The following is a 25,109-nucleotide window of genomic DNA, read 5'->3' on the forward strand; positions in this document are numbered from 1 at the left end:
GTTTGTAAAAAGCATTATATTTCTCATGTAAAAGGGGGTATCAGCTACTGATTGGGATAAAGTTCAATTCTTGGTTGGAGTTTCTCTTTAAGAGAGAGGAAACGTGTGGTGCTGCCTGACTTAAAGGGATTCTGTAGGGGCTTCCTGAGGATAAAAACCGCCACTTACATGGGGGCTTCTATCAGCCCCCTGTAGCAATAATGTCCCACGTCGTCCTCCTCCGATCCACCGTTCCCCGCCGCTGGCCCCGGTCTAGCTTGGCACGCCGTCCCATCTGCGTCATCAGAAGCTTACTGCGCAGGCACAGTACAAGAGACCTTCGTACTGCGCCTGCGTAGAAAGCTTCCGATGACGCGAACGGCAGCACGCATTATTCGGCTATGACAGACGAATAGTGAAGCCGGGGAACGGGTGATCGGAGGAGGACGGCGTGGGACATAACAGTTACAGGGGGCTGATAGAAGCCCCAGGTAAGTGGTTTTTATCCTCAGCAAGCCCCTACAGAACCCCTTTAAGCCTGGTGTACGCTTGCAATTATGATTGGCCAATTGCTGACTAAATTTACCACCTCCATGTAGTATGAGGGTCAACAGATGTTGAATACTGAGCAGATTGTGCAGATAAACATACTACATGAGGGTTTAATTAGTCAATGATTGGCCAATCATAATGGAAAATATGTACCAAGCTTTAGGGCCTGGAAGCAGCATGTGGCTTTCAGACTCGGCTGAAACTACAGTAAAAATCAGGATTGGAATGTGGTGTTCGTGCAAATGATGGCAGGCACTGCCAATTCACTTGAATGGGTAGCGCTTTTTAACAACGAGTGCTGTGGACAGTGGTAAACATTTGCGGGAACTGGCCCTTACAGATCAGTGACCATGATAATGTCAAATCAGATGGCTGCTGCTGTGCACTGTTCAAGGAGAGGTCCCTGACTTTGCTATACATTTATATTGCTGTGCATTACCTCTTTAATTAGGATGTCCACCACCTCCTGGTGGTTGTTCAGTGTAGCTAGGTGGAGGGCAGTGAAGCCATCTTCTTTCTTGGAGTCCACCAACTGCCTTGCCCTATCTAGGATCTTTCGTACAGCCCTGCAAAGAACAGCAACAAAAGGTTACAGACTGTATACCTTAACCCCCTATACCCTTCCCTTATTCCCACAACCACCCCCACCCGTGCAAATGCTTTGCGAATGATAAATGTGCAGAATTTGGTCCTGCCAACAAAGCTTTTTTTGGATTGGACTTCAGGAAAGACCATGCAATGCCACACAGATCAAGAAGAGGTGGATTAATTAGGGATGAGGGTAGATTGCAAGGAACTGCTTTTGCTCTGCTCCAGCAAATTACTGTATGGGAATAGGAAAACGTTTATTTTGTAAGTTATGCCGGATGGTCATATTACTTTAAAGAGTAACTGTTAGCCCCAAAATGGAAATTTAAATCTCTATAGTAATGTTTTATTTACTATTTAGGTGAGCCAAAAAGGCAATGCAGCAGTTAAAAATCAATCTAATTTTTTTACTATGTAGCCTTTTCCACAAGCTCCGGACGCAAAGCCGCATATCAGATACTGCTTAGCATGCAGAGCATGCCTATGTCTGCCCGACCCCCCTCTCCCCCCCAGGACCAGGTGCCAATATATTCTCACCACCAAACAGCTGACCGCTCTGACACGGAGAGAGAGCGGGAGCACTTCCAGCGCCGCCACCGCAGAGCAGCCGCCGCCAAGTCACATGTATAGTAAATAAATACATAATAGTAAAATTTATTTAATAGTAAATAAAACATTACTATAGAGATTTAAATTTCCATTTTGGGGCTAACAGTTACTCTTTAAAGAGGAATCCCTTTGAAATGGCCCTTTAATTCTGCCATGGGGCAATTCCGCTCAGCACACTTCATGTACATTCGCTTCCTGTCAGTTTCATTATCCAGCTGAGTTTTCCCATGAGCAATTGTGAAGGCCGATGTTATATACAATCAGCCCTATCAGCCAATCAGTAATTTACAGAGCTATCCATCTCCCTATACCGTATAAGCAAAACGAAGGCTGTACTTGGATCACTGTGTATGCTTCTTGTGAGGGGAAAAGATAGGAACTGTGAGAAATAAATGTCGCTGCTCCAGAGAGAAGATTATTTACGTAGCTCATTTTTAGGCATAAATTAGGAAAAGCATTTTGTAGACATAAGGTATATTGTATCGGAATAGAGAGAGACAAATTTCTTGTCAGATTGACTCGTTGAATAGATAATTCCCAACTGGTCTGATCAGATTTTCAATTGTTTTTCTGATCGATTTTCTGTACAAAATCGATCAGAAACAACGACCGTGGTCATGACAGTTTCCTTTTTGAGAACATTGTTGCATTGTAGGAAATAATGGCTGTTTCTGTGGATATGTATATCTATAAAATAACCTTTTAGCCTATCACGTGGTTATTGGGTGTGTTTTTATAGCAGTTGGTGCTGTCTAGTATTTTTCTTTTCTGCAAGTAGTAAAGATGATGATTAGAACTGATCTTCTGGTACTGGACTAACGCCTCCAAACTTACGTTATTCAAGAAGTTCTTGATGTTTTCTCAGTTATACTCTCTTAACTCAACTTTACTACATATTTGTTAAATACAATCATTATAAACAGAATTTATGTCAATGTATACAATGCATTGTAATGCTGTTTTATAATCAATAAAGATGTACAGTTAAAAAAAAAAAAAAAAAAAAAGATGATGTGCTGGCTCATTGTAGATGTATTTATTGCGCAGAAAAAGTGGGATCAGCGCATCACCAGGCCGCCTCTGAATGGCCTCAGCTCAGAGATGCGCTGAGCCCCCCCAGGAACTGCAAACGCACCTTGAACCCAAACACAGGCTCTGCATATACACCAAAGAAAAACTAACAAGTGGGAGCAGCTGACCAGAATTAAATCAAACATAGCAAAGAAATGAACAGCGCTACTTAAAAACAGATGAATGCTTACCTGCAAAAAAGTGCAGACCCCACTCATGGGATACAAATACACAATGAGCACACATACAACCTGTCTACCACTTGGAGGATGTTAGTTTCCACTAACAGCTTGCAATGCAATTTGTTAGGTACTTGTCCCTCCCACTGTCGAAGAAGTCTTTCCTCCATGGGAGGGGACCTAACACTAACTAAAACCTACCTATGCATATGCATAGCCTGGGCGCGCTACCAGTAAAATTAAGAATTGCGCAGAAAAAGTGGGATCAGCGCATCACCAGGCCGCCTCTGAATGGCCTCAGCTCAGAGATGCGCTGAGCCCCCCCAGGAACTGCAAACGCACCTTGAACCCAAACAGAGGCTCTGCATATACACCAAAGAAAAACTAACAAGTGGGAGCAGCTGACCAGAATTAAATCAAACATAGCAAAGAAATGAACAGCGCTACTTAAAAACAGATGAATGCTTACCTGCAAAAAAGTGCAGACCCCACTCATGGGATACAAATACACAATGAGCACACATACAACCTGTCTACCACTTGGAGGATGTTAGTTTCCACTAGTTGTGGAAACTAACATCCTCCAAGTGGTAGACAGGTTGTATGTGTGCTCATTGTGTATTTGTATCCCATGAGTGGGGTCTGCACTTTTTTGCAGGTAAGCATTCATCTGTTTTTAAGTAGTGCTGTTCATTTCTTTGCTATGTTAGATGTATTTATTATATTTATATAGCGTCAACATATTACGCAGTGCTGAATCAAACAACTTGAATGAATTACATGGTGAACATCAATCATTTCTTGCTCTTTCTTCTATTTTTTGACTTCTAACTTTGCAGTGTATTTTTCCGCCTATTACCGTACAATTTTTTTGGTAAAGTTCCTCTTTAAGCTTCCCCAACCTTTAATAAGTCCAAAAAGGCTATCAAAATCCACCTCTTCTTAATTGTTTTTCTTTACAACCATCATTTGTCTAGAGACTAAGGGCCCGTTTCCACTAGCATAAAGGATGTGAGGCAATCGCCGCATCACCTCGCATCCCCCTGCAGGTATTTCCAGTTGCCATCTGTACAACCGGATACGGCGTCATGTGGCGTCCGGGAATCGGATGTTTGCTGTGGAAAACTGCAGAATTCTCTTCATAATTTCCCCCGTGTCGCATCGTGCCGGATCATGTAGGTAAATTTGCGTCAATGGAAACTACTCCACTGACGTGAATTGGTTGCAGTTTCCTTGTGTTGCGATGCGGAGCAGTTTCCACATAGCAGCGCTTCTACTGGAAACGGGCCCTTACTGCCACCACTTTCACCAGCTTCAATGTGTATTTTCTCTACGACCCCACCTCTGAGGCAATAAGCTCATTTGGGCAGAGTGCTCCGCCATTCCTGAGTCAAGGCTTTATGACTGCTCATCCCTAAACCACTTATAATGTACAGTGTTGCGTAACATGTTGGTGCTTTAAAATAAAGGAAAATAGTTATAATAATAATTGGCACATTTAATGGGCTTATCCACAAACACAGTCATTTTGAATATACAGTATATTGATTCTCATTCCACCAATTGTAATCTCATTTGTGATACACATCTGCCATCTGCTGGGAGTGTGAAAGTGACAGCCCAAAGATAATTCTTCTATGGAATCCACCTGTCTTCGCCATGTAAACATAGGGCTTGGTTTACGCCTATAATTCTCCATCATCGGTCCCAGCCATTTAGCTGTACACGGGAATTATTGCAACATTTTCTTATTTGTTTAGGGATTAAACAGCTGCATGCTTGAGTTATTATTTATAACCTCTGATGAATCCAGTCTCTACTTCTCAGACATTGCTGAAACTGAGCTGTGTTAGCTATCAGTTTTAGGGCTTAACCCCCCCCCCCCCCCCCAAAAAAATACAATAAAATAAAAATAAAATAACTTTGGGCCATCTGATTTTCCAGAAGACACGGTCATTGGAAAAGCCAGATGTCAACAAGGAGAGATAGCAAAAACTGGAAATATTGGTTAATGTCATGGAGCAGCTGTGTGACTGTATTGTAAGTGGCAATCATTAGATGGACAGGGCGTGCCATTATTTCTGCCCTTTTATGTAATTCTGGTGATTTTCACCTTTATGAGCAGGCATCCAACACCGTAAACAGTTACAGGTATACCAAACATTGTGGTAATTAACGCCCAATTAAAATAAGTGCAAACAAAGTTACTGCCATTGTAGATACAGTGGGATGCGAAACTTTGGGCAACGTTGTTAATCGTCATGATTTTCCTGTATAAATCATTGGTTGTTACGATAAAAAATGTCAGTTAAATATATCCTATAGGAGACACACACAGTGATATTTGAGAAAGTGAAATTAAGTTTATTGGATTTACAGAAAGTGTGCAATAATTGTTTAAACAAAATTAGGCAGGTGCATAAATTTGGGCACCACAAAAAAGAAATGAAATCAATATTTAGTAGACCCTTTTGCAGAAATTACAGCCTCTAAACGCTTCCTGTAGGTTCCAATGAGAGTCTGGATTCTGGTCGAAGGTATTTTGGACCATTCCTCTTTACAAAACATCTCTAGTTCCTTCAAGTTTGATGGCTTCTGAGCATGGACAGCTATCACACGACAGATTTTCAATTATATTTAGGTTTGGGGACTGAGACGGCCATTCCAGAACATTGTACTTGTTCGTCTGCATGAATGCCTTAGTGGATTTTGAGCAGTGTTTAGGGTCGTTGTCTTGTTGAAAGATCCAGCCCCGGCACAACTTCAGCGTTGTCACTGATTCCTGGACATTGGTCTCCAGAATCTGCTGATACTGAGTGGAATCCATGTGTCCCTCAACTTTGACATGATTCCCAGTCCCTGCACTGGCCACACAGCCCCACAGCATGATGGCACTCCCACCATATTTTACTGTAGGTAGCAGGTGTCTTTCTTGAAATGCTGTGTTTTTCCTTCATGCATAACGCCCCTTGTTATGCTCAAATAGCCCAATTTTAGTTTTATCAGTCCACAGCACCCTATTCCAAAAAAATTAAGCTGGCTTGTCCAAATGTGCTTTAGCATACCTCAAGCGGCTCTGTTTGTGCTGTGGGTTTAGAAAAGGCTTCCTCTGCATACAGCATCTCCTTGTGTAAAGTGCGTCGAATGGTTGAATAATGCACAGTGACTCCATCTGCAGCAAGATGATGTTGTTGGTCTTTGGTGCTGGTCTGAGGGTTGACTCTGCCTGTTCTCCCCATTCAACGTTTCTGTTTATCCGAGATTTTTCTTGGTCTGCCACTTCGAGCCTTAACTTGAACTGAGCCTGTGGTCTTCTATTTCCTCTGTATGTTCCTAACTGTGGAAACAGACAGCTGAAATCTCTGAGACCGATTTCTGTATCCTTCCCCTAAACCATGATTGTGAACAATCTTTGTCTTCAGGTCATTTGAGAGTTGTTTTGAGACCCTCATGTTGCTACTCTTCAGAGAAATTTAACTAAGGAGGGAAACTTACAACTGACCCCCTTAAATACTTTGTTATAATTTGATTCACCTGTGTATGTATGTCAGGGGTTACTGAGCTTACCAAGGCAATTTGAGTTCCAATAATTAGTTCTAAAGGTTTTGGAATCAATAAAATAACAACAGTGCCCACATTTATGCACCTGGCTAATTTTATTTAAACAAATATTGCACACTTTCTGTAAATGCAATAAACTTAATTTCACTTCTCAAATATCACTGTATGTGTCTCCTATATGCTATATTTAACTGACATTTTTTAATCGTAACAACCAATGATTTGTACAAGAAAATTATGACAATTAACAGGGTTGCCCAAACTTTCGCATTCCACTGTAAAACCTTTATTTTTTAAGTTTTAAAGTGAACCGAATCAGGAGAGAAACATTAAAATTGGGGAGGTGCAGTGTGTACAGAGAACAGTGTGAACTCTATTACAGAATCATAAAATATCAATTGTAGCAAAAAATGATGAAACAAATTGTTTGAATCTACCTAATTATTAAAAGTTATAGAAATGTATGAAACATTTTCTTAATATTTTTTTTTATTAAGTAGGATCCAACATATTTACAATTTGTGCGTGTGTGTCTCAGGAGTAGTAAGTTACTCTTAGGCACTAGACCCTGATAGAGGAGACGGAGACCTCCCAAACATGTTGTCTTTAGTGTTGTTAATACTAGTGTTGGTGTTTGAATTCGGAATAACTGAATACTGCACATACTTCACCATTTGTGTACCAAACAAGTGGACTGTGTTGGGAAGCTTTATAACTTGTGCTTCACAATACGTTTCACATGACTCTGATGCTTCCTCCTTCCAAAGCCAGAAGAAGGAAGAATCAGAGTCATGTGAAATATGTTGTGAAGCACAAGTAATTGACCTCCCCCTGACCCTGTCTGCCTGTTTGGTAGAGAAATGGTGCTGAAGTATGTGCAGTATTCAGGTATTCCAAAGTCAAACACCAACACTAGTTAGTACAGCTGTTTCTTTCATAATGCTATTCTTTTTATCATGATCATTCTAATCATTTTTTATGTTTTTAACTATTTTATCTCCCCTCTTGCACCCTCCTATCTTTAGTGCTTTTTTATCAACGCGTTGCATTGCAAATTTGTTCTCCATACGTTTCCTCACATTTCCACACACAACTTCCACCCAAAATAGATACTTCTGAGTATACTCAAAACAGATAAAATGATTCTGCATCTTGGGAACTCCTAGACCAGGGCTTTTCAACCTTTGTACAGAATGTACCACTTTTATCACATGGCATTTTAATGTACCACCACTGGCTCCGCAAAACCGGCAAATAAACTGGGCGTGGTCATGACAGGCTGTGGGAGGAGCAGTCAAGAATCAACCATAATTAACCAGAGAGAATACATAAAAACACCCACCAACCATAAAATAACCAACTATCACATGACCTACCTGCCCTCCATAAAACTGCCATGTGTATGTCATATTGCTAATGCTGGCTGTTATAATTTGCCAGCATTAGCCTGATGGCAAGCTGGAGAGGCCACACACAGGTGCGCTGCACTGAGAAGCTGCTTCTATTTTCCTGCTATAGACACAGTGAGTATGGGGTGGGGGTGATCCCGGGGGGGAGAAAGGGGTACCTGCGTCATCAGGATTCTCTGCGCAGTCCTTGAAGAATGAAGTCCGTGACTCGCAGCAAGAAGCAAGGAACGGCTGAACTGTATGGGCTGTACTACTGCCTGCTGAAAGGGGGAGGGCGGAGCTTTCTATTCACTCCACAGCCCTGCCATAGCGCACCAACACCAATCCACACTGCGCACCCCTTAAAGCAGGCAGATCTGGCTTGCCATGCAGTCACCTGCCAGATCGCAGCGCGCTCTTTTCTACAACCGCATCCCTGAGCTCCAACTGCCAAATTAAAAAAAAAAAAAAGCTTTCCGTAGCAGGAGAGATAAGCGTACCCCCGTGCAGGGGGCAAGGAACCACCAGTGGTACGCGTACCACGGGTTGAAAAGCGCTGTCCTAGACTGTCTAGATTTCTGATAACTCCCCAGCACCATAGTGTATCTATCATGAGAGAAAGCAGCAGGGCAGGCTAGATAAGACATGAAGCCTAGAGATAAAAGATGAAAAGAAGTGAGATAGATGTAAGGAGAAAGAGGAGAACACTTACAGTTCATTCCCTTTCAGAGCCGAGTGATGGAGGAGGTTGAAGCCTTGCTGATTCTGCACAGTGAAGTCGATATTTGGTACTTCAGTGAGGATCTCTATGATGCTTCGGTAGTCTGCAGTGATAGCATAGTGCAGTGGGGTGTCTCCATGCAGGTCCTAAGAGGACACAAGAGTATAAAATGTAGTGTGCCATGTGGTCAAAGAGCGATTTTTACTAATCCAATATTGTATCATGAAGCATGGGAAACATTTAATCATAAAGATAAAGAAATACAAAGCAAAGCACTGTCGTTTTTACTTCATATAACTAATTTTTGCAAGCCACAATACATTTTACACCGTTCTTACTACAGTCAAATGAAATGTGGTTTGTATGGATGACTACATATATATTCATGCATATCATTTGGAATCACAGCCAACATTTTATCATTCGGTGTACACCAAGGCCCCATTCACATTTTAGCGGGATTTGCGCGATTCCCGCTCAGCGCAAAACGCTAGCGGTTTTTAAACACATGCATCACTCCCGCAAAATGCTAGCAATTTGCGCTGTTAGGTGTGAATGGGGCCTGAAGGAAAATTTTTATTTTTCAGATTTTTATTGCTATCTGTGCCTATCTGCAATTACTTCCTGTCCTGCTGACAACCTGCTGTTTAGACAGGAAGTGAGGGAAAAGCATTGCATACAAACATTGAAATAAGAAACTGACAGCTTTATGGCTATCCAAAACATAAAGTAAGGTTTGCTTACTTAGTGTATGAACGCAAATAGTAAAAGTGCCAATACATTTCTCAATTTTCCTGTTGTACAATTGACCGATTCAATCATTTTATCAGATCGGGGAGAATAAATTATGTTCCATTCTGCTCAATCGAAGGAAATTGGCTGATATTTGGTTGAATCAACCTGTATATTCAATCGGCCAGGATGGAAAATATTGATTGATCGATTAGTAAAGGAGAATCGCATAGGATCTTGCTTGTAGTGTGTGTGAGCCACTAGCTGATCAACAACACTGCAGCTGATCGCCCAATAATTTCAATCGCTTGATCGCTCAATGGAAAATTGAGCTATCTATAGGTACTTTTATCCTCCTTTCCCTGTATCATCTTAGAGCATCTGCCCCAGTACACAGGTCAGATTTAAACGAGTATGTTGAGTGCTGTGGTCAGATTCAGGAGCACAAGGTCTAGCTACAGAGATCTGTCAAAGTTCTCTGCAGTATAATGTGTACAAATACATTCTGCAGAAGAGGTAGTAAAGCTGCATATGTGGGCTTCCTAACCACTTAGCAGTCATAAGTTTTATAAAGAGTTGGTTTAAACTAAACAGACTGGGTAAATGACAATACAGCATCCACAACCCTCCATATTACAGAATATCATAAGTTCACTTTGCCATCTCTCATGCAAGCTTACCTGGACATTCACAGCACAGTGGGGAATACAGAGGACCTGAACCACATCCGCAAAGCCTTTATTGACAGCGATGTACAGAGCGGTGCACTTGGCATTGTTGACTAGGTCGGCATTGGCCCCTTTTGCCAGCAACACTCGGACGATGCCAGCCTGGTTCCTGAGAAGAAAGTAGGCATGTTGCAGAATAGTTTTGCTTCACTTGGATGTAAAAAAGCATAAAGCTGTACTGAACAGAACTGCAACTGATTTCAATATAAGGTCAAAGTAAGAAGAGGTATTATTAATATAAAATACTTAAAAAGACAGTACAGTATAACAACTAATAAGAAAACAAACAGCTTTAGTCCAAGCTACCTACAATTTCACATAATCTCTGTATAAACTAAAAGTTGTATTAGAATGTAGTAAAGGAACACGACTGATTAAAACAACTTTTTTTTTATGCTGTATGATAGGACACACATTACCACAAGAACTAGGAGCAATTTCTTTCTTCACACAGCACTGCCTCTGCTATAAAATCTTCCCATCAGTTTTAGATACAAAAACTGTCAGGTACTGCAGGTCTAGACCATGTCACTGCACAGGGAGTATGCAATCAACTCCTCAGTGTATAGTTTATTAATCACCTTGCTTAAAGAGGAACTCCAGTGAAAATAATGTAATAAAAAAAGTGCTTCATTTTTACAATAATTATGTATAAATGATTTATTCACTGTTTGCTCATTGTAAAATCTTTCCTCTCCCCGATTTACATTCTGACATTTATTACATGGTGACATTTTTACTGTGGGCAGGTTATGTAGCTGCTGCTAGCTGTTTTGGCTGTTAGAGACAGCTGTAAACAGCTAATTCCTGTCTGTGAGCCTTGTTACATTGTAACAAACTGCCAAAAGTACCACGGTACTCAGAGCTTCTTGTGGGAGGGGTTTTAGCACAAAATCAGTCATACAGCACCCCCTGATGGTCTGTTTGTGAAAAGGAATATATTTCTCATGTAAAAGGGGGTATCAGCTACTGATTGGGATAAAGTTCAATTCTTGGTTGGAGTTTCTCTTTAAAGGGAACCTAAACTGAGAAGGATATGGATTTTTCCTTTTAAAATAATGCCAGTTGCCTGACTCTCTTGCTGATCATGTGTACCTAATATCTTTAGCCACAGCCCCTCAACAAGCATGCAGATCAGGTGCTCTGACTGGAGTCAGACTGGATTAGCTGCAAGCTTGTTTCAGGTGTGTGATTCAGCCACTGCTGAAGCCAAAGAGATCAGCAGGACTGACAAGCAACTGGTATTGTTTAAGGCTACTTACACACCAGGACGTTACAGGCGCACGTTAGTGCAGCCTGTAACGCAGCCCACCGCACAGCACTACAAAGTCAATGAGGTTGTTCACACTGCCCAGGTTGCGTTACACAGTAACGCTGCACGTTCAGGCAAAGTGCAGCGTACTGTGCGTTCTGAGCGGCTTAAAGGGGAACTGAAGAGAGAGGTATATGGAGGCTGTCATGTTTATTTCCTTTTAGACAATACCAGTTGCCTGGCAGCCCTGCTGATCCTCTGCCTCTAATACTATTAGCCATAGCCCCTGAACAAGCATGCAGCAGATCAGGTGTTTCAGTGGTTCAGACTTATAAGTCTGATCTGACAAGACTAGCTGCATGCTTGTTTCTGGTTTTAATCAGATACTACTGCAGAGAAATAGACCAGCAGGGCTGCCAGGCAACTGGTATTGATTAAAAGGAAATAAACATGACAGCCTCCATATACCTCTCTCTTCAGTTCCCCTTTAAGCCGCGTTAGACTGTTTGCACATGCTCAGTGGGGGCGAGAGGAGGTGGGGAGATGCCGCTACAGTAGCCGCGCACATGGCTACTTAAAGGGAACCTTAACTGAACGGGGGGTATAGAGTTTTACTTACCTGGGGCTATTACCAGCCCCCTGCAGCAGTCCTGTGCCCTCGGCACCGCTCTGGAATCCTCTGGTCCCCCGCTGTCACTTAGTTTCGTTTTTGACGACTCACCAGTCGCCGGCCGCCATGCGTATTATTGGACGCATTCACCAATGCAATTAGCGCTATTGCGGACCGCAACGCGTACAAAAATACGCGTTGCCGCATTCCGCACGCGTAGATATGCAGCAATGCGTATTTTTGTACGCGTTGCGGTCCGCAATACCGCTAATTGCATCGGTGAATGCGTCCAATAATACGCATGGCGGCCGGCGACTGGTGAGTCGTCAAAAACGAAACTAAGTGACAGCGGGGGACCAGAGGATTCCAGAGCGGCGCCGAGGGCACAGGACTGCTGCAGGGGGCTGGCAATAGCCCCAGGTAAGTAAAACTCTTTACCCCCCGTTCAGTTAAGGTTCCCTTTAATATGCACTGCACTGGCGGCTGCTGATTGGCCGGCGGGACCACGTGATGCGGAGTGTCTCACTCCGCATCACGTGGTCCCGCCGGCCAATCAGAGCCACTCTATATGCGGATAGAGCCGCCTAACGCGGCTCACTCTAACGTTCTCTCCCGCACTACCATACGTTGCGTTAGGTGCACGTTATGCGACCTTAACGTAGCACCTAACGCAACGTCTTAGTGTGTAAGTAGCCTAAAAGGAAACATCCATATCTCTCTCAGTTTAGGTTCCCTTTAAGTAGTGAGATGAGGGAGGGAAGTGTTTGACACATTTTGCTACAGGCACTTGCCCTAGGCCCTTTGCACAGAAGATCAAGGCATCTCCTTCTGTTGCAGACACTACATAAAAGAACAGATTTATTATTTGTGCGAAGTTTTCCCCATGCACACTTTTGAGACTGAAAAGCAAAGTAGGAATGGTTTTTCAAGGCCCCCAATCCCCACAGTTGCTGCTTGAAAAAAGGTATCTTGCACTGTAGAAGGAACTGCACTTGAGGTTTGAATAAAGCTAACAAATTAATACAATGGGCCTGATTTTTTAAGCTGCCCTGCTTAGCAGCGCACTTTAATGTGAAGGAGTGCCCGCTTTGCCTGCGTTACGGAGCGTGCCTTTCTTAGTTACGTGCTTTGCTTACATAGCAACACACTTAACTTTAACTGCGGACGGTCCTGTGAAGTATTGTTACCGCGATATTTAACTCCCAGCCGCTATGTTAATTTACATATCGTATATACTTAAATACAAGTCGACCTCGTGTATTAGTCGACTCCAATATTCAACCCTCTTACGCTGGAGTTTTTATTGACTCAAGTATAAGTCTACACAGCAAAGTTAACAGCTGCACTTGGGGCTCAGGAGGGGTTAATGACTGCACTGCATACAGTATTGCAGCCATTAACACCTCCTGTCTCTTAAAGTGAACCAGAGACGAAGCACTCTAATGTATTTTACCTTCTATATCAGTGGGAACATTAGAGAAAACACCCACCTTGCTTTCTGTTTCATTCTTCACTGCTCAGCCTGCTTGTTAGCAGTCCTGATAAAATCCCCAACTGAGCATTCAGTCTGGCTTTGCTCAGGAATCATTATTGCTGAGTCATTATAGCAGAGCCAGAAGGGGGCAGGATTGGGCTTGAAAAGACATCAGAGAAGACAGACTCAGCTATAATGATTCCTGAGCAAAGCCAGACTGAATGCTCAGTCAGGGATTTTACCAGGGCTGGTGACAAGCAGGCTGAGCAGTGAAGAATGAAACAGAGAGCAGGGTAGGTGTTTTCTCTAATATTCCCACGGATATATATGGTAAATACATGAGGGTGCTTCGTCTCTGGTTCTCTTTAACCACTTAAGGACCGGCCGAGTTTTGGCAGATCTGTGCTGCGTGGGCTTTTCAGCCCGCAGCACAGATCGGGTAATAGGCAGGGCGATCAGACTGCCCCCCTTTTTTCCCCACTAGGGGGCTGTCCTGCCGGGGGGGTCTGATCGCCGCCAGCCATCTGCGTTTTGCGGGGGGGGGGGGCTCCTCAAAGCCCCCCTCCGCAGCTATTTCCGCCCTCAGCGCCGTATGATGTAAACAGCGGGGATTTCTTCCCCGCGTGTTTACATTTTGCCGGCGAGCCGCGATCGGCGGCTCTCCGGCTGTTCACGGAGACACCCTCCGTGAACTGACATGGAAAGGCCGCTCGATCGAGCGCCCGTTTCCATGGTAACCCACTTAAGACCTGCTGACGCCTCTGGGCGTTAGCTGGTCGTTAAGTGGTTAAGTGCAGCCAATATCTGCTCCAGGCCCCCAAGTGCTGCAATTATTAACTCCTTTATGCAGCCCAGTATTTTTCCCCCTGCCCCTTTCCTTGTTAATTGTTGTGGCTAGGACTTTCAAAACTGTTTTCTTGGCATTTCTTTCCTCAAAGTATCACTTACCACTGGGTAAATTGCTGCAATTAGTACACACATTACTCAGTGTGCTCAGTGTTGCCTGTTCCTCATGTATAAGTCGTCCCCTATACTTTTATGACGTGAATCAGACCTAAATTTCTAGACTTATACTCAAGTATATACAGTATTTGTTACTATGTAAATTAGCATAGTAATGAGTAAAGTTAAGCACGTTGCTATGTAAGCAAAGCACGTAACTAAGGAAGGCACACTTCTTACATAGCAGCAAGCACTGCTATGTAAGGCAGGCAAAGCGGGCGCTCCTTCACATTAAGCTGCACTGCTAAGCCCATTGAATCAGGCCCATTGTGTGCAGAATACAAGATCATCACCCAGATATACTGGAATGAAACAGGACTGGATCTGAGGCGAGCCCTGCAGGGAAGGCATAATGAATGGTAAAAACATAGGGGCTCCTGAGTTATACCAAATGCTCACAGTTCAACTGATTTCACTGGAAAAGGAAGATTCTTTTTGTTTAGTGTGTACATGCGTTACCCGTAAGCAGCATAATGTAATGCAGAGTCCCCCTCATCATCCTTCAGATCAATGTTTGCATTGGCTTGAAGCAAGACCTTCACCACCTCCAAGTGTCCCAGATGTGAAGCCACCTGTAGGGCTGTCCTGCCCTGGTTCCTTATATCCACCTGCCATGAAAAAGGAGCAGTTATACATATACATATAACAGTTATACATACATACACTACACCAGTTTAACTTCAGAGTCGCATCTGGCAATACTAAAGATGGCCACACACGGTACAATTTTTGCTAGTTTTTACTTGTTGGAATATTCACACCAACCTTTCCAAGGTAGATAAAGTATGATGTGTGATGGATTGTCAATTTGAATTCAACCATAATAAATTGTATTTAACTATTCAGTACATACCAAACCTATAAATAGGATGGATTTATGAAAGAGTATGTGTGTATATATGTACAGGATCTTTTCAAAAAATTAGCATATTGTGATAAAGTTCATTATTTTTTGTAATGTACTGATAAACATTAGACTTTCATATATTTTAGATTCAAATACACACAACTGAAGTAGTTCAATCCTTTTATTGTTTTAATATTGATGATTTTGGTATACAGCTCATGAAAACCCAAAATTCCTATCTCAAAAAATTAGCATATTTCACCCGACCAATAAAAGAAAAGTGTTTTTAAAACAAAAAAAGTCAACCATCAAATAATTATGTTCAGTTATGCACTCAATACTTGGTCAGGAATCCTTTTGCAGAAATGACTGCTTCAATGCGGCGTGGCATGGAGGCAATCAGCCTGTGGCACTGCTCAGGTGTTATGGAGGCCCAGGATGCTTCGATAGCGGCCTTAAGCTCATCCAGAGTGGTGGGTCTTGCGTCTCTCAACTTTCTCTTCACAATATCCCACAGATTCTCTATGGGGTTCAGGTCAGGAGAGTTGGCAGGCCAATTGAGCACAGTAATACCATGGTCAGTAAACCATTTACCAGTGGTTTTGGCACTGTGAGCAGGTGCCAGGTCATGCTGAAAAATGAAATCTTCATCTCCATGATTTATAAATTAATAGGAATTTTGGGTTTTCATGAGCTGTGTGCCAAAATCATCAATATTAAAACAATAAAAGGCTTGAACTACTTCAGTTGTGTGTATTTGAATCTAAAATATATGAAAGTCTAATGTTTATCAGTACATTACAGAAAATAATGAACTTTATCACAATATGCTAATTTTTGGAAAAGATCCTGTATATAATGAAAATATGGAAAAAGTATAGTGTGGTAAATAGTCTGAAAATAATGTACATGGAATTAAGGATTTTTTTGTAGAATTATCATAATATGTAACTGTATAGTACTTGGTTTATTTATGCATTAACAAGCTAACACATCAATGCATTCCAGCGGGTCTGGAGGTGTGTTTAGCTTCTAAGGGTAACAATGGTTAATTTGCATATATTCAGCAGTGATGCACTGGGAGACAGCTCAAGCTCACTCCAACCTGAATTATCGCAAATACTTTCTGTTTTAAGAAAGCAAACTTTTGTTTTCCATAACATTTTAGTAAGTAGGCTTTTAGGACCATTGTAGCCCCTTACACACTCCAATGAGTTCTGGTTCACCATGAGCTTGCTGGTTAGTCTGTACCTCTCGGTGTTTCAAGCCCTACTCCATAGAGCCAAATTAATCCATGTGATGCACTGACGAGGATCAACCAATCCGAAACAGTCTGTATGCATGTTGGATTATTACGGCTCTGTACAAATTAACTAGAGATGGGAAGTTCGGATTTTTTCAATGATTCGGATGATTCGAATCGGATCATTGAAAAGATCGGATCTTTGATCCGAATCTCAAATAATTTTTACTAGGGAAGCATTCGGGGGTAAAATGACTAGCAAGACAGGACTTTCCCTGCAGTGGACAGAGAAGGGGTGGACAGACAGAGAAGGGGAGGGTGGTGGACGAACAGAGAAAGGAAGGGTGGTAGACAGACAGAGAAGGGAGGAAGTGGACGAAGAGGGGTGAGCAGAGAGCAGAAATGTTTTTTGCCCACATTACCCACATGTTGCAATCATATGCTAACAGTGAAAGAAAGCATTCCCCACCCCAATGTGTCCTGTTTTCACCTCCAACACGCATCATAAATTTAGGGAGAAGATAAGTGCAGCTGTTTAGAGCAGAGTGCAGGAGGCTCATATTGCACTGCAATCACAGTGCCTGCCCTTCTAGCCCAGCAAGCTGTCTGCAAAGTTACTGAGCTGTGCTTCTGAGCCAAAAGTTTCCCATTTGTTCACTATGCAGCACTGCGGAACAGACAGCCTAAAATCAGCAGCACATTATAGCCAGTATGTGTGCTCTACACATATCTGGCAGTGGCACCCATGTCCCTTCTCTCTCATCTACCTGTCCCTGCAAGGCTGGCTCCCCTCCAACAGAGCGATCCATCTCTGCTCTGCTCCCACTGAGAGGGGGGCGTGCCGCTCCTGGCTCCACCCCCTTTTTGATCCGAATCATTCATTTTGGTGATCCGGATGATTCAACTCACAAAAAGAGATTCGGATCAAAGATCCGAATCGTTCATGATCCGGACAACACTAAAATTAACAAGCTGACACATCATTGTATTCCAGCGGTTCTGGAGGTGTGTTTAGCTTCTAAGGGCAACAATGGTTGATTTGCATATTTCATCAGTGATGCTGGGAGACATCTCGGAGCTCACTCCAACCTGAATTATCACAAATACTTTCTATTTTAAGAAAGCAAACTTTTGCTTTTTATTTAATTAATAAACAGAAATCATTTAGTGTTTGTAGCAAAATAAAGTGTGATAAATGTAGTTGGAAGTAACAATGTGGTGTTCAGTGGTAATTGTAATGCTAAACAGCAAATTATGATCGAATGTGATATTGATAGAGGTACAGAGATGGAATATGTGATGTCACAGTGGAAAATGTAAAATGTATTTCAGTGAAAATGCAAAATGATCAAAAGTTGATTATTGGTTTTCTGACCAACTAACTTTTTCAATGTTTACTAAATTTCTGAAATTGTGACAATTCACTGAAAAATTGAATTGAATTGGATGAATCCAATCAAAATAAAAAAATAAAATTGTAATGTGTGTTATTACCTTAAGTTTGCAGGTACAATGGTAAATATGCTGAATATATACAGTTACCACCAGTCATTTCACAGAGCTACAACCCCAGGTTCAACTCCCATCCAGGACATTAGCTGTAAGGAGTGTGTATGTGCTTTGGACAAGCAGTATGACTGTTGAGTACTCGTTCAAAAAATTACCAATCCTTGGCAATAATAATTGAGTGTGTGTGAGAGGCATTATGTGTGCTACTATCTTCTCTTTCCTGTAACCCTATGATATGACTGACTGGGTAAACAACAAAGGATATGGATAGGAGGGTGGAGGAAGTCATCTGATGTGTAGAATACCTTGTCAGGGTGCTTCTGGATCATCTCTCTCACTCTGCTAGTGTTTCCCTGGGCTGCTTCTATCACCAAGGCACTGGGACTGTCAAAATCTGTCTTCTGAGCCAGAATCTTCTCCAAAATGGAGACCAGTGTACCTGTCAATGGAAGAAAGAAAAGGTTGAGGAGCGGCACACCTTGTCACATAAATCCAGGTGCAGAACCAGGTATGCAAAGCAACACCCTATATTAGTCCAGATAGTCCAAAGGATTAGTTCGTACACCAGCTTCTCAATGAGCAAAGCGTAGTTTATTTTTCCATAATGTGTCAAACACTATGCATGACAATTGTTTCGGGCCGCATAGGGTCCCCGTCTTCAGAAAGGTGCAGACAAATGTTTGTCTGCACTTTTCTGAAGAAGGGGACGCTATGTGGTGTGCAAACCAATCCTTTGGACTTTCTGTCAATGGAAGAAAGACACTTACTGCATCCACACATTGTCAATAACCTGACAGCGCTGCTCTTCTCTAATTGCTGTTTCAGAAACATAATATTATAGCAAAATATTACAATAACCATTTCAGTTCATGCTTACTTTTGGGTTCCTTGGCATTTTCTGTTGTCATCAAGTTGGCATCGTCATCCCTCTGATAAGAGGTGAGGCAAGCAGGGTTAAATGTCCAGGACTGGCCTCCAACAGATACTCTCATGTCGCCATCTCCAAACACTTTAATTACTTTGCCAATCTGGCCTAAAGCCTGATGGAGCAATATCAACAGATGTAAAAACAGTATTTTTCCATGAAGACATCCATAATACCCTATATAAAGCTGAGGTGGGTGGTAAAGGGGGTATCTAGTCTGTGCATGAAATCATAAATATAGACAGAAATCATTTTTGGCACTGAAAAACCCCCAAAACGATTTAATTTAATAACCAGGCAAATATGAAATAACCCATGTGTACCTCATATCTTCCAATGGCAGCCAGCAGGAGAAGCTCCAAACAATGTTTGCAACAATCTACATATGACTATTATATAGCTGAAGCTATGAGAGGACATTGCCAAACACTGCAGCTCTGTCTAAAATCCAAGGTGTCAGTATTCCATAAAGAGGAGGAGGAAACAAAAATGGAAATTGTAATGAACAACTGTATGGTCCCTTTACAGCTCAGCGAGCAGCCCTTTGTGTAAAACACGCAAAACAACAAACCAAAAAAAGTGGGTTCTCCAAATTGATAAAGCATTTAAAGGACCCCTGAAACATCATAAAAACGAAAAGTTATTTATTTACCAGAGTGAAGGAGCATTCACGTAAAAAAAGGCACCTGGAAAAAAGGGCGCAGGGGAACGGTGATAGTCGGTAAAATTACTATTACTTGATTCCAGTACAGTAGTAAAATATTGGTAATCTTTACTGATACTTTACTATGTCTTAACCTAACCCTACTCTAACACAGAACTCTCCCTCTATCGATACCTAATCCTAAGACCCCCTCAACCAATGCCTAAACCTAAGACCTCCCTCTACCGATACCTAACCGTAATTCATCCACTACCGATACCTATGCCTAACCCTAACCCTCCCCAACCCCCCCCCCCCCAAACTTAACCTAGTCTTACATCACTGGGATTCCTGTTGGTCTATGCATTCTAGCCGCGACACACCGAACTCCGTCGTTTATACTACTTGTGTCTCCCATACTTACATTATCCCAAGCACTGTGCGTTAAGCGTCGGTTGATCATTTTGACTTGCTAATTTTGAAAGTAGCTCACAAGCTGAAAAAGTATGGACACCTCTGAAACAGCTCAATACAAATGTATGAGAGTCTGCGGATGGCGGTGTTGGTATACTCTACGATTCAACAATTTTTAGAAGATTATGAGATGGGAGGTAACAATATTTATAATTCAGAGCTACAATTTTAAGTGAGAGCAATTATATAACTAATTTGAATTATTATTAAAGAGAACCCGAGGTGTGTTTAAAGAATGTTATCTGCATACAGAGGCTGGATCTGCCTATACCGCCCAGCCTCTGTTGCTATCCCAAACCCCCCTAAGGTCCCCCTGCACTCTGCAATCCCCCATAAATCACAGCCGTGCTGTGAGGCTGTGTTTACATCTGTAGTGTCAGTCTCAGCTGCTCCCCCACCTCCTGCATAGCTCCGGTCCCTGCCCCCGTCCCTTCCCTCCAATCAGCAGGGAGGGAAGGGATGCAGGCGGGGACTGGATTTCTGCAGGAGGCGGGGAGAGCAGCAGACTGACACTTTAGAGATAAACACAGCCAGCTCTGACAAGCTGTTTGTCAGCAGCGTGGCTGTGATTTATGAGGGATTGCAGAGTGCAGGGGGACCTTAGGGGGGTTTGGGATAGCAACAGAGGCTGGGCTGTATAGGCAGTTCCAGCCTCTGTATGCAGATAATATTCTTCAAACCCACCTCGGGTTCTCTTTAAAAAAAAACCCTAGCTAATTGGTTTGCACATACAAATTATGAGCAAACTAATTAGCTAGGTCCAGGTAAGCTGTAACCCACTTGGCCAGCACTGCCCTGCACATATCTAGCAATAACTGTTCCTTGCAGCATACAATGCAATGGTGAAATTCAGTGCATTCAAAGGGACATCAGGACAAATCTATAGACACTTCATGAGATTAGAGTACTCTCCCGTTAAGTCATCTGTTCTCCAACCATGTCGGGTGCATCACCTGCAGACTGCTACTGGCACATATGAAATATTTAGAACAATCATGTTTAAGTATGGTATATAAAACATTTTTAATAAACAAAAAAAAAAAAAAGAATAGGAAACCAAACTATGAATTAATTGTCTTCAAGTGCTGTAACATAATTTAAAGCAAAGAAAATAAGTATTTGATTCACTACTGATTTTGCTTGTTTGCCTTCTGGCCAAGAAACGACCATTCTATAATGGTAATGGAAGGTTTATTGTAGCTGTGAGAGACAGAATAACAACAAAAGAACCCTCAAAAAACCCAGTGCCACAAAATCAGAGCTTGCATTGTAATAAGTGAAATAAGTATTAGATCTGCTATTAACTAGCTGAGATTAGGAGCACCCTCTGTTAGGAAGTGCTCCTAATTCCAGATTGATACAGAACCTGTATAAAAGACATCTGTCCACAAATGCAATCAAATTCCAAACTTGCCACCATGGCCAGGACCAAAGAGCTGTCCAAGGATGTCAGGAACATGATTTAGACCTGCACAAGGCTGCACAACTGTTGCCAAAGTGGGGTGCTGATCAAACGCGCATCTAGATTAAGACTAGGCAGCAGATCGTGGACCTCAAGAAGAGGATCAAGTCCCTTTAACTGGAGCATTCCTCTTCAAAGGGCCCTGACCTACTTTTGCAGCTTTTATAACTGTACAGGGAGCTTATTGCCCTCTTATTTTCTAAGGTAGACAGAGCAATGGGACTGACAATTTGGGGCCTCACAGGGTCTAAGTATTTCCACATTCCTTGATAAAGGAGCACTAAGCAAGGCTCCCAAAAGAATAGTCAGATTCTTTTACATGGATAACAGCATAATAAAGCTGTGCTAAACTTACTGGTGTGCTGACAATACTCGGAATTGCTGTATTGTATGGTGGTTAGCCTAATCACCTTTTCATGCACCCATCGCAAAGTTGATGGTGTACCATATCACTCTTTGGAACAATACATTGTCAAACATTGAGGCTAACACATTAAACATTGGGGGTGTTTTTCTGCCAAGGGGACAGGACACCTTTATTGCAAATAAGGGACAATGGACAGAGCCATGTACAGTCAGATCTTGGGTGAGCACCTTCTTCCCTCAGCTAGGGCATTGGAAATGTGGTGCGGATGAGAATTCCAGCATAACAATGACCCAGAACACGCAACCAAGGCAACAAAGAAGTGGCTCAAGTATAAGCACATGAAGGTGCTGCAGTGGCCTAACTTTTCTCCAGACCTTAATCCAAAAGAAAATCTGTGCAGGAAGCTGAAGGTTTGAGGTGCCAAACATCAGCGTTGGAACCTTACAGACTCGGAAAAGACAAGACAAGACCTACATTCCTCATGTGATGTGTGCAAACCTGGTGGCAAACTACAGGAAACATCTGACCTCTGTGATTGCCAACAAGGGTTTTGCCACCAAGTACTTAATCATCCTTTGACAGGGGATCAAATACTTATTTTACTTATTACTATGTAATTAAGCTCTGATTTTGGGGCACTGGGTGGTTAAAGTGAACCAGAGACGAAGCACCCTCATGTATTTCACCATATATATCAGTGAGAACATTAGAGAAAACACATTCCCTGCTCTTTGTTTCATCCTTCACTGCTCAGGCTGCTTGTTATCAGCCCTGATAAAATTCCCAACTGAGCATTCAGTCTGGCTTTGCTCAGGAATCATTATAGCTGAGTCATTATAGCAGAGCCAGAAGGGGGCAGGCTTGGGCTAGGGCAGGGTAGGTGTTTTCTCTAATGTTCCCACTGATATATATGGTAAAATACATGAGGGTGCTTCGTCTATGGTTAACTTTAAAGGTTCTTTTGTTGTTATTCTGTCTCTCACGGCTACAATAAACCTACCATTACAATTATAGACTGGTCATTTCTTGGTCAGAGGGCAAACAAACAAAATGAGCATAGGATTAAATACTTATTTGCCTTGCTGTGCATCTAGTATTAAAGCTAATGGGAACCGGGTTAAAAAAAAAAGTCAGCTACTCACCTAAGGAGAGGGATGCTCTGGGTCCTATAGAGCACTCCCTCTCCTCTCCCGGTGCCCGCTGCTGTCCTGGCTCCCCCGTAGCGGTATTCGACCGTTTCGGTCAAATACCTCTGTCTCCCGGCCGAAAGGAGGCTTCGGAAATGCTTCGGGAGCCCGAGTGCTCCTGAAGACGGGCCGCGATAACACTGCGCACGCACGCCCTCTATGACGCACTCGCGTGTACGCCGCCTGTCTTCGGGAGGACTCGGCTCCCGAAGACTTCCAAAGTCCCTTCGGCGTGGGATGAGAACGAAGGAGCCAGCGCAGCACCGGGGCCACCGGGAGAGGAGAGGGATGGCTCATTAGGACAGAGCATTCCCTCTCCTTAGGTGAGTATCTGCCTTTATTTATTTTTAACAGGTGTTACATTAGCTTTAATAGTATTATGAGAAATATATCTCAAATTGTGATCACAGTATTCAGTGGTAATTTGTTCACAACAGGCACTAGAGAAATGATCAGACAGATGAAGAATTAGTGAGTTTCTAGAAGGAGAAAGTGTTAGGGTGCTAGTCACACTTATTTAGTGCTGCTTATTTTAGAGCACTCACAGGGGCCATATCATCTGTCCACTCCCCGTGACCAACTTGTAGCTTCTTGACTGTATCCATGTCATCCATCACACGCACAACATCACCAACCCAAATACTGTTGTGCTAAAAAAAGGAAAGAAACAAAATAAAAAAAGCTTTTTCCATCTTATGCAAAAGGGGAAAATGAAGCAACTGATAAAGAAACACATTTGCATATGTGTATCAGCGCCAAGGAAACAAAGTGGCCGCTGCTGAGAGAAGAACGATGTCCAGAGTTCACAAACAGATAAATTATATATGCTCAGCGCAGAGTCCAAAAACAAAAGACGAGTCTTCAGCAAAGGATAAAAGCAGGCAAATCTCCACCACAATAAATATTGGGTTCACGGCACAGCTCTGCAATCATGGATACCCAAAAAAGGAAAGAGGCTTACCAGCTGGTGACAACCCACATTATAAGGTTGTATCAACGCTTTGGTAGGACATCAGGAAGCAACAGTCTGTCCAGGATCCACCAATTCAGCAATGATTCCTCTCACGAATGGATATCAGTAAACATCATAAAAAACAAACAAACGGCAACTCTAAGTGTAAACCGTTTAATATAGAGTTTTCATAGTAAAAACAGCTTAAAAATAGCATAAAAATAGCATAAAAACAAAACTTACATACGGGGCCCATGCAATGGGAACCCCGAGAAAGTTGCACGCGTGTATGGGTCAGCGGTAAAGGACAGTATGAAGGTGCCGCCTGTCTCCTTCCCGACCGGTTTCGCAAACTAGCGTCATCAGGGGATTAAGGATACAAGCGGCTGGCACCAAATATATAAACTTTTACAATAAAGAAAGGGGTGGGGCTATGAACACCAACAGTCAAGACCCCTCCAATAGAGTATAGATCAGACTCTACTAGGAGAGTGACTATAACCCAGATCAATACACATTGAAAACAATGGGATATAAGATTAGAAGCTTGAAGTCTCCAGTGGCTAGACAGCACAGTGGTCAAGGGCCCTGTCTCTGACACAGGAGTCCCAGGTTCAAGTCCCGGCAGCCAACCCTGTTTTTTTTTTTTTTTTTTTATACTATAGTATGCAATACATACTGGCATATATAAAACCAGAAAGTGCACATTATAGAAGGTGAATAAGTGAAAAATTACCTAGACAGAGCCAGATAGATATTAAGTGAAAGCCAAGGTCTGAGAATACAGAACTGAATAGTGAATAAATGGCCGGCATAGGGAACTTACAAAGAGGAAAAACATAGTCCTCCCAATAGGATAGACAAACAGCGCATAGCTGCATTGCACGTCATCTACAACGCCTAAGCGGCAGAACGACATACATGTATAAAGTTGATGCAAAAAAAAAAAAAAAAAAAAAAAAATTAAAAATTATAAAATGCGTCATTAGTAACGCTAGGGGGGCAAAGTGCCACATATGCGTAAAATTCATGCGGCAATGCGTGTAAAGTGCAC

At 42.4% G+C, this 25,109-nt stretch overlaps 1 protein-coding gene across 8 annotated transcripts in view; it reads right to left on the reverse strand.

Moving 5' to 3' along the window:
* The window catches only part of MIB2 (MIB E3 ubiquitin protein ligase 2), a 196,018-nt gene that overhangs the window by 28,275 nt on the left and 142,634 nt on the right, over positions 1-25,109 (reverse strand). For 5 of the 8 annotated variants that reach the window (XM_068240570.1, XM_068240574.1, XM_068240568.1 and 2 more), the window contains 7 exons: positions 23,649-23,753; positions 18,923-19,085; positions 18,351-18,484; positions 14,906-15,054; positions 10,061-10,217; positions 8,640-8,794; positions 971-1,097 (listed from right to left, as the gene is read on the reverse strand). In XM_068240570.1, the coding sequence (XP_068096671.1) occupies positions 971-1,097; positions 8,640-8,794; positions 10,061-10,217; positions 14,906-15,054; positions 18,351-18,484; positions 18,923-19,085; positions 23,649-23,753 (990 nt within the window). The remainder of the gene's footprint in view (positions 1-970; positions 1,098-8,639; positions 8,795-10,060; positions 10,218-14,905; positions 15,055-18,350; positions 18,485-18,922; positions 19,086-23,648; positions 23,754-25,109) is intronic. The other 3 variants (XM_068240576.1, XM_068240573.1, XM_068240575.1) reach the window with 1 other exon arrangement.

Source organism: Hyperolius riggenbachi, chromosome 6 (assembly GCF_040937935.1).
Source record: "Hyperolius riggenbachi isolate aHypRig1 chromosome 6, aHypRig1.pri, whole genome shotgun sequence".
Taxonomy (NCBI): Eukaryota; Metazoa; Chordata; class Amphibia; order Anura; family Hyperoliidae; genus Hyperolius; species Hyperolius riggenbachi.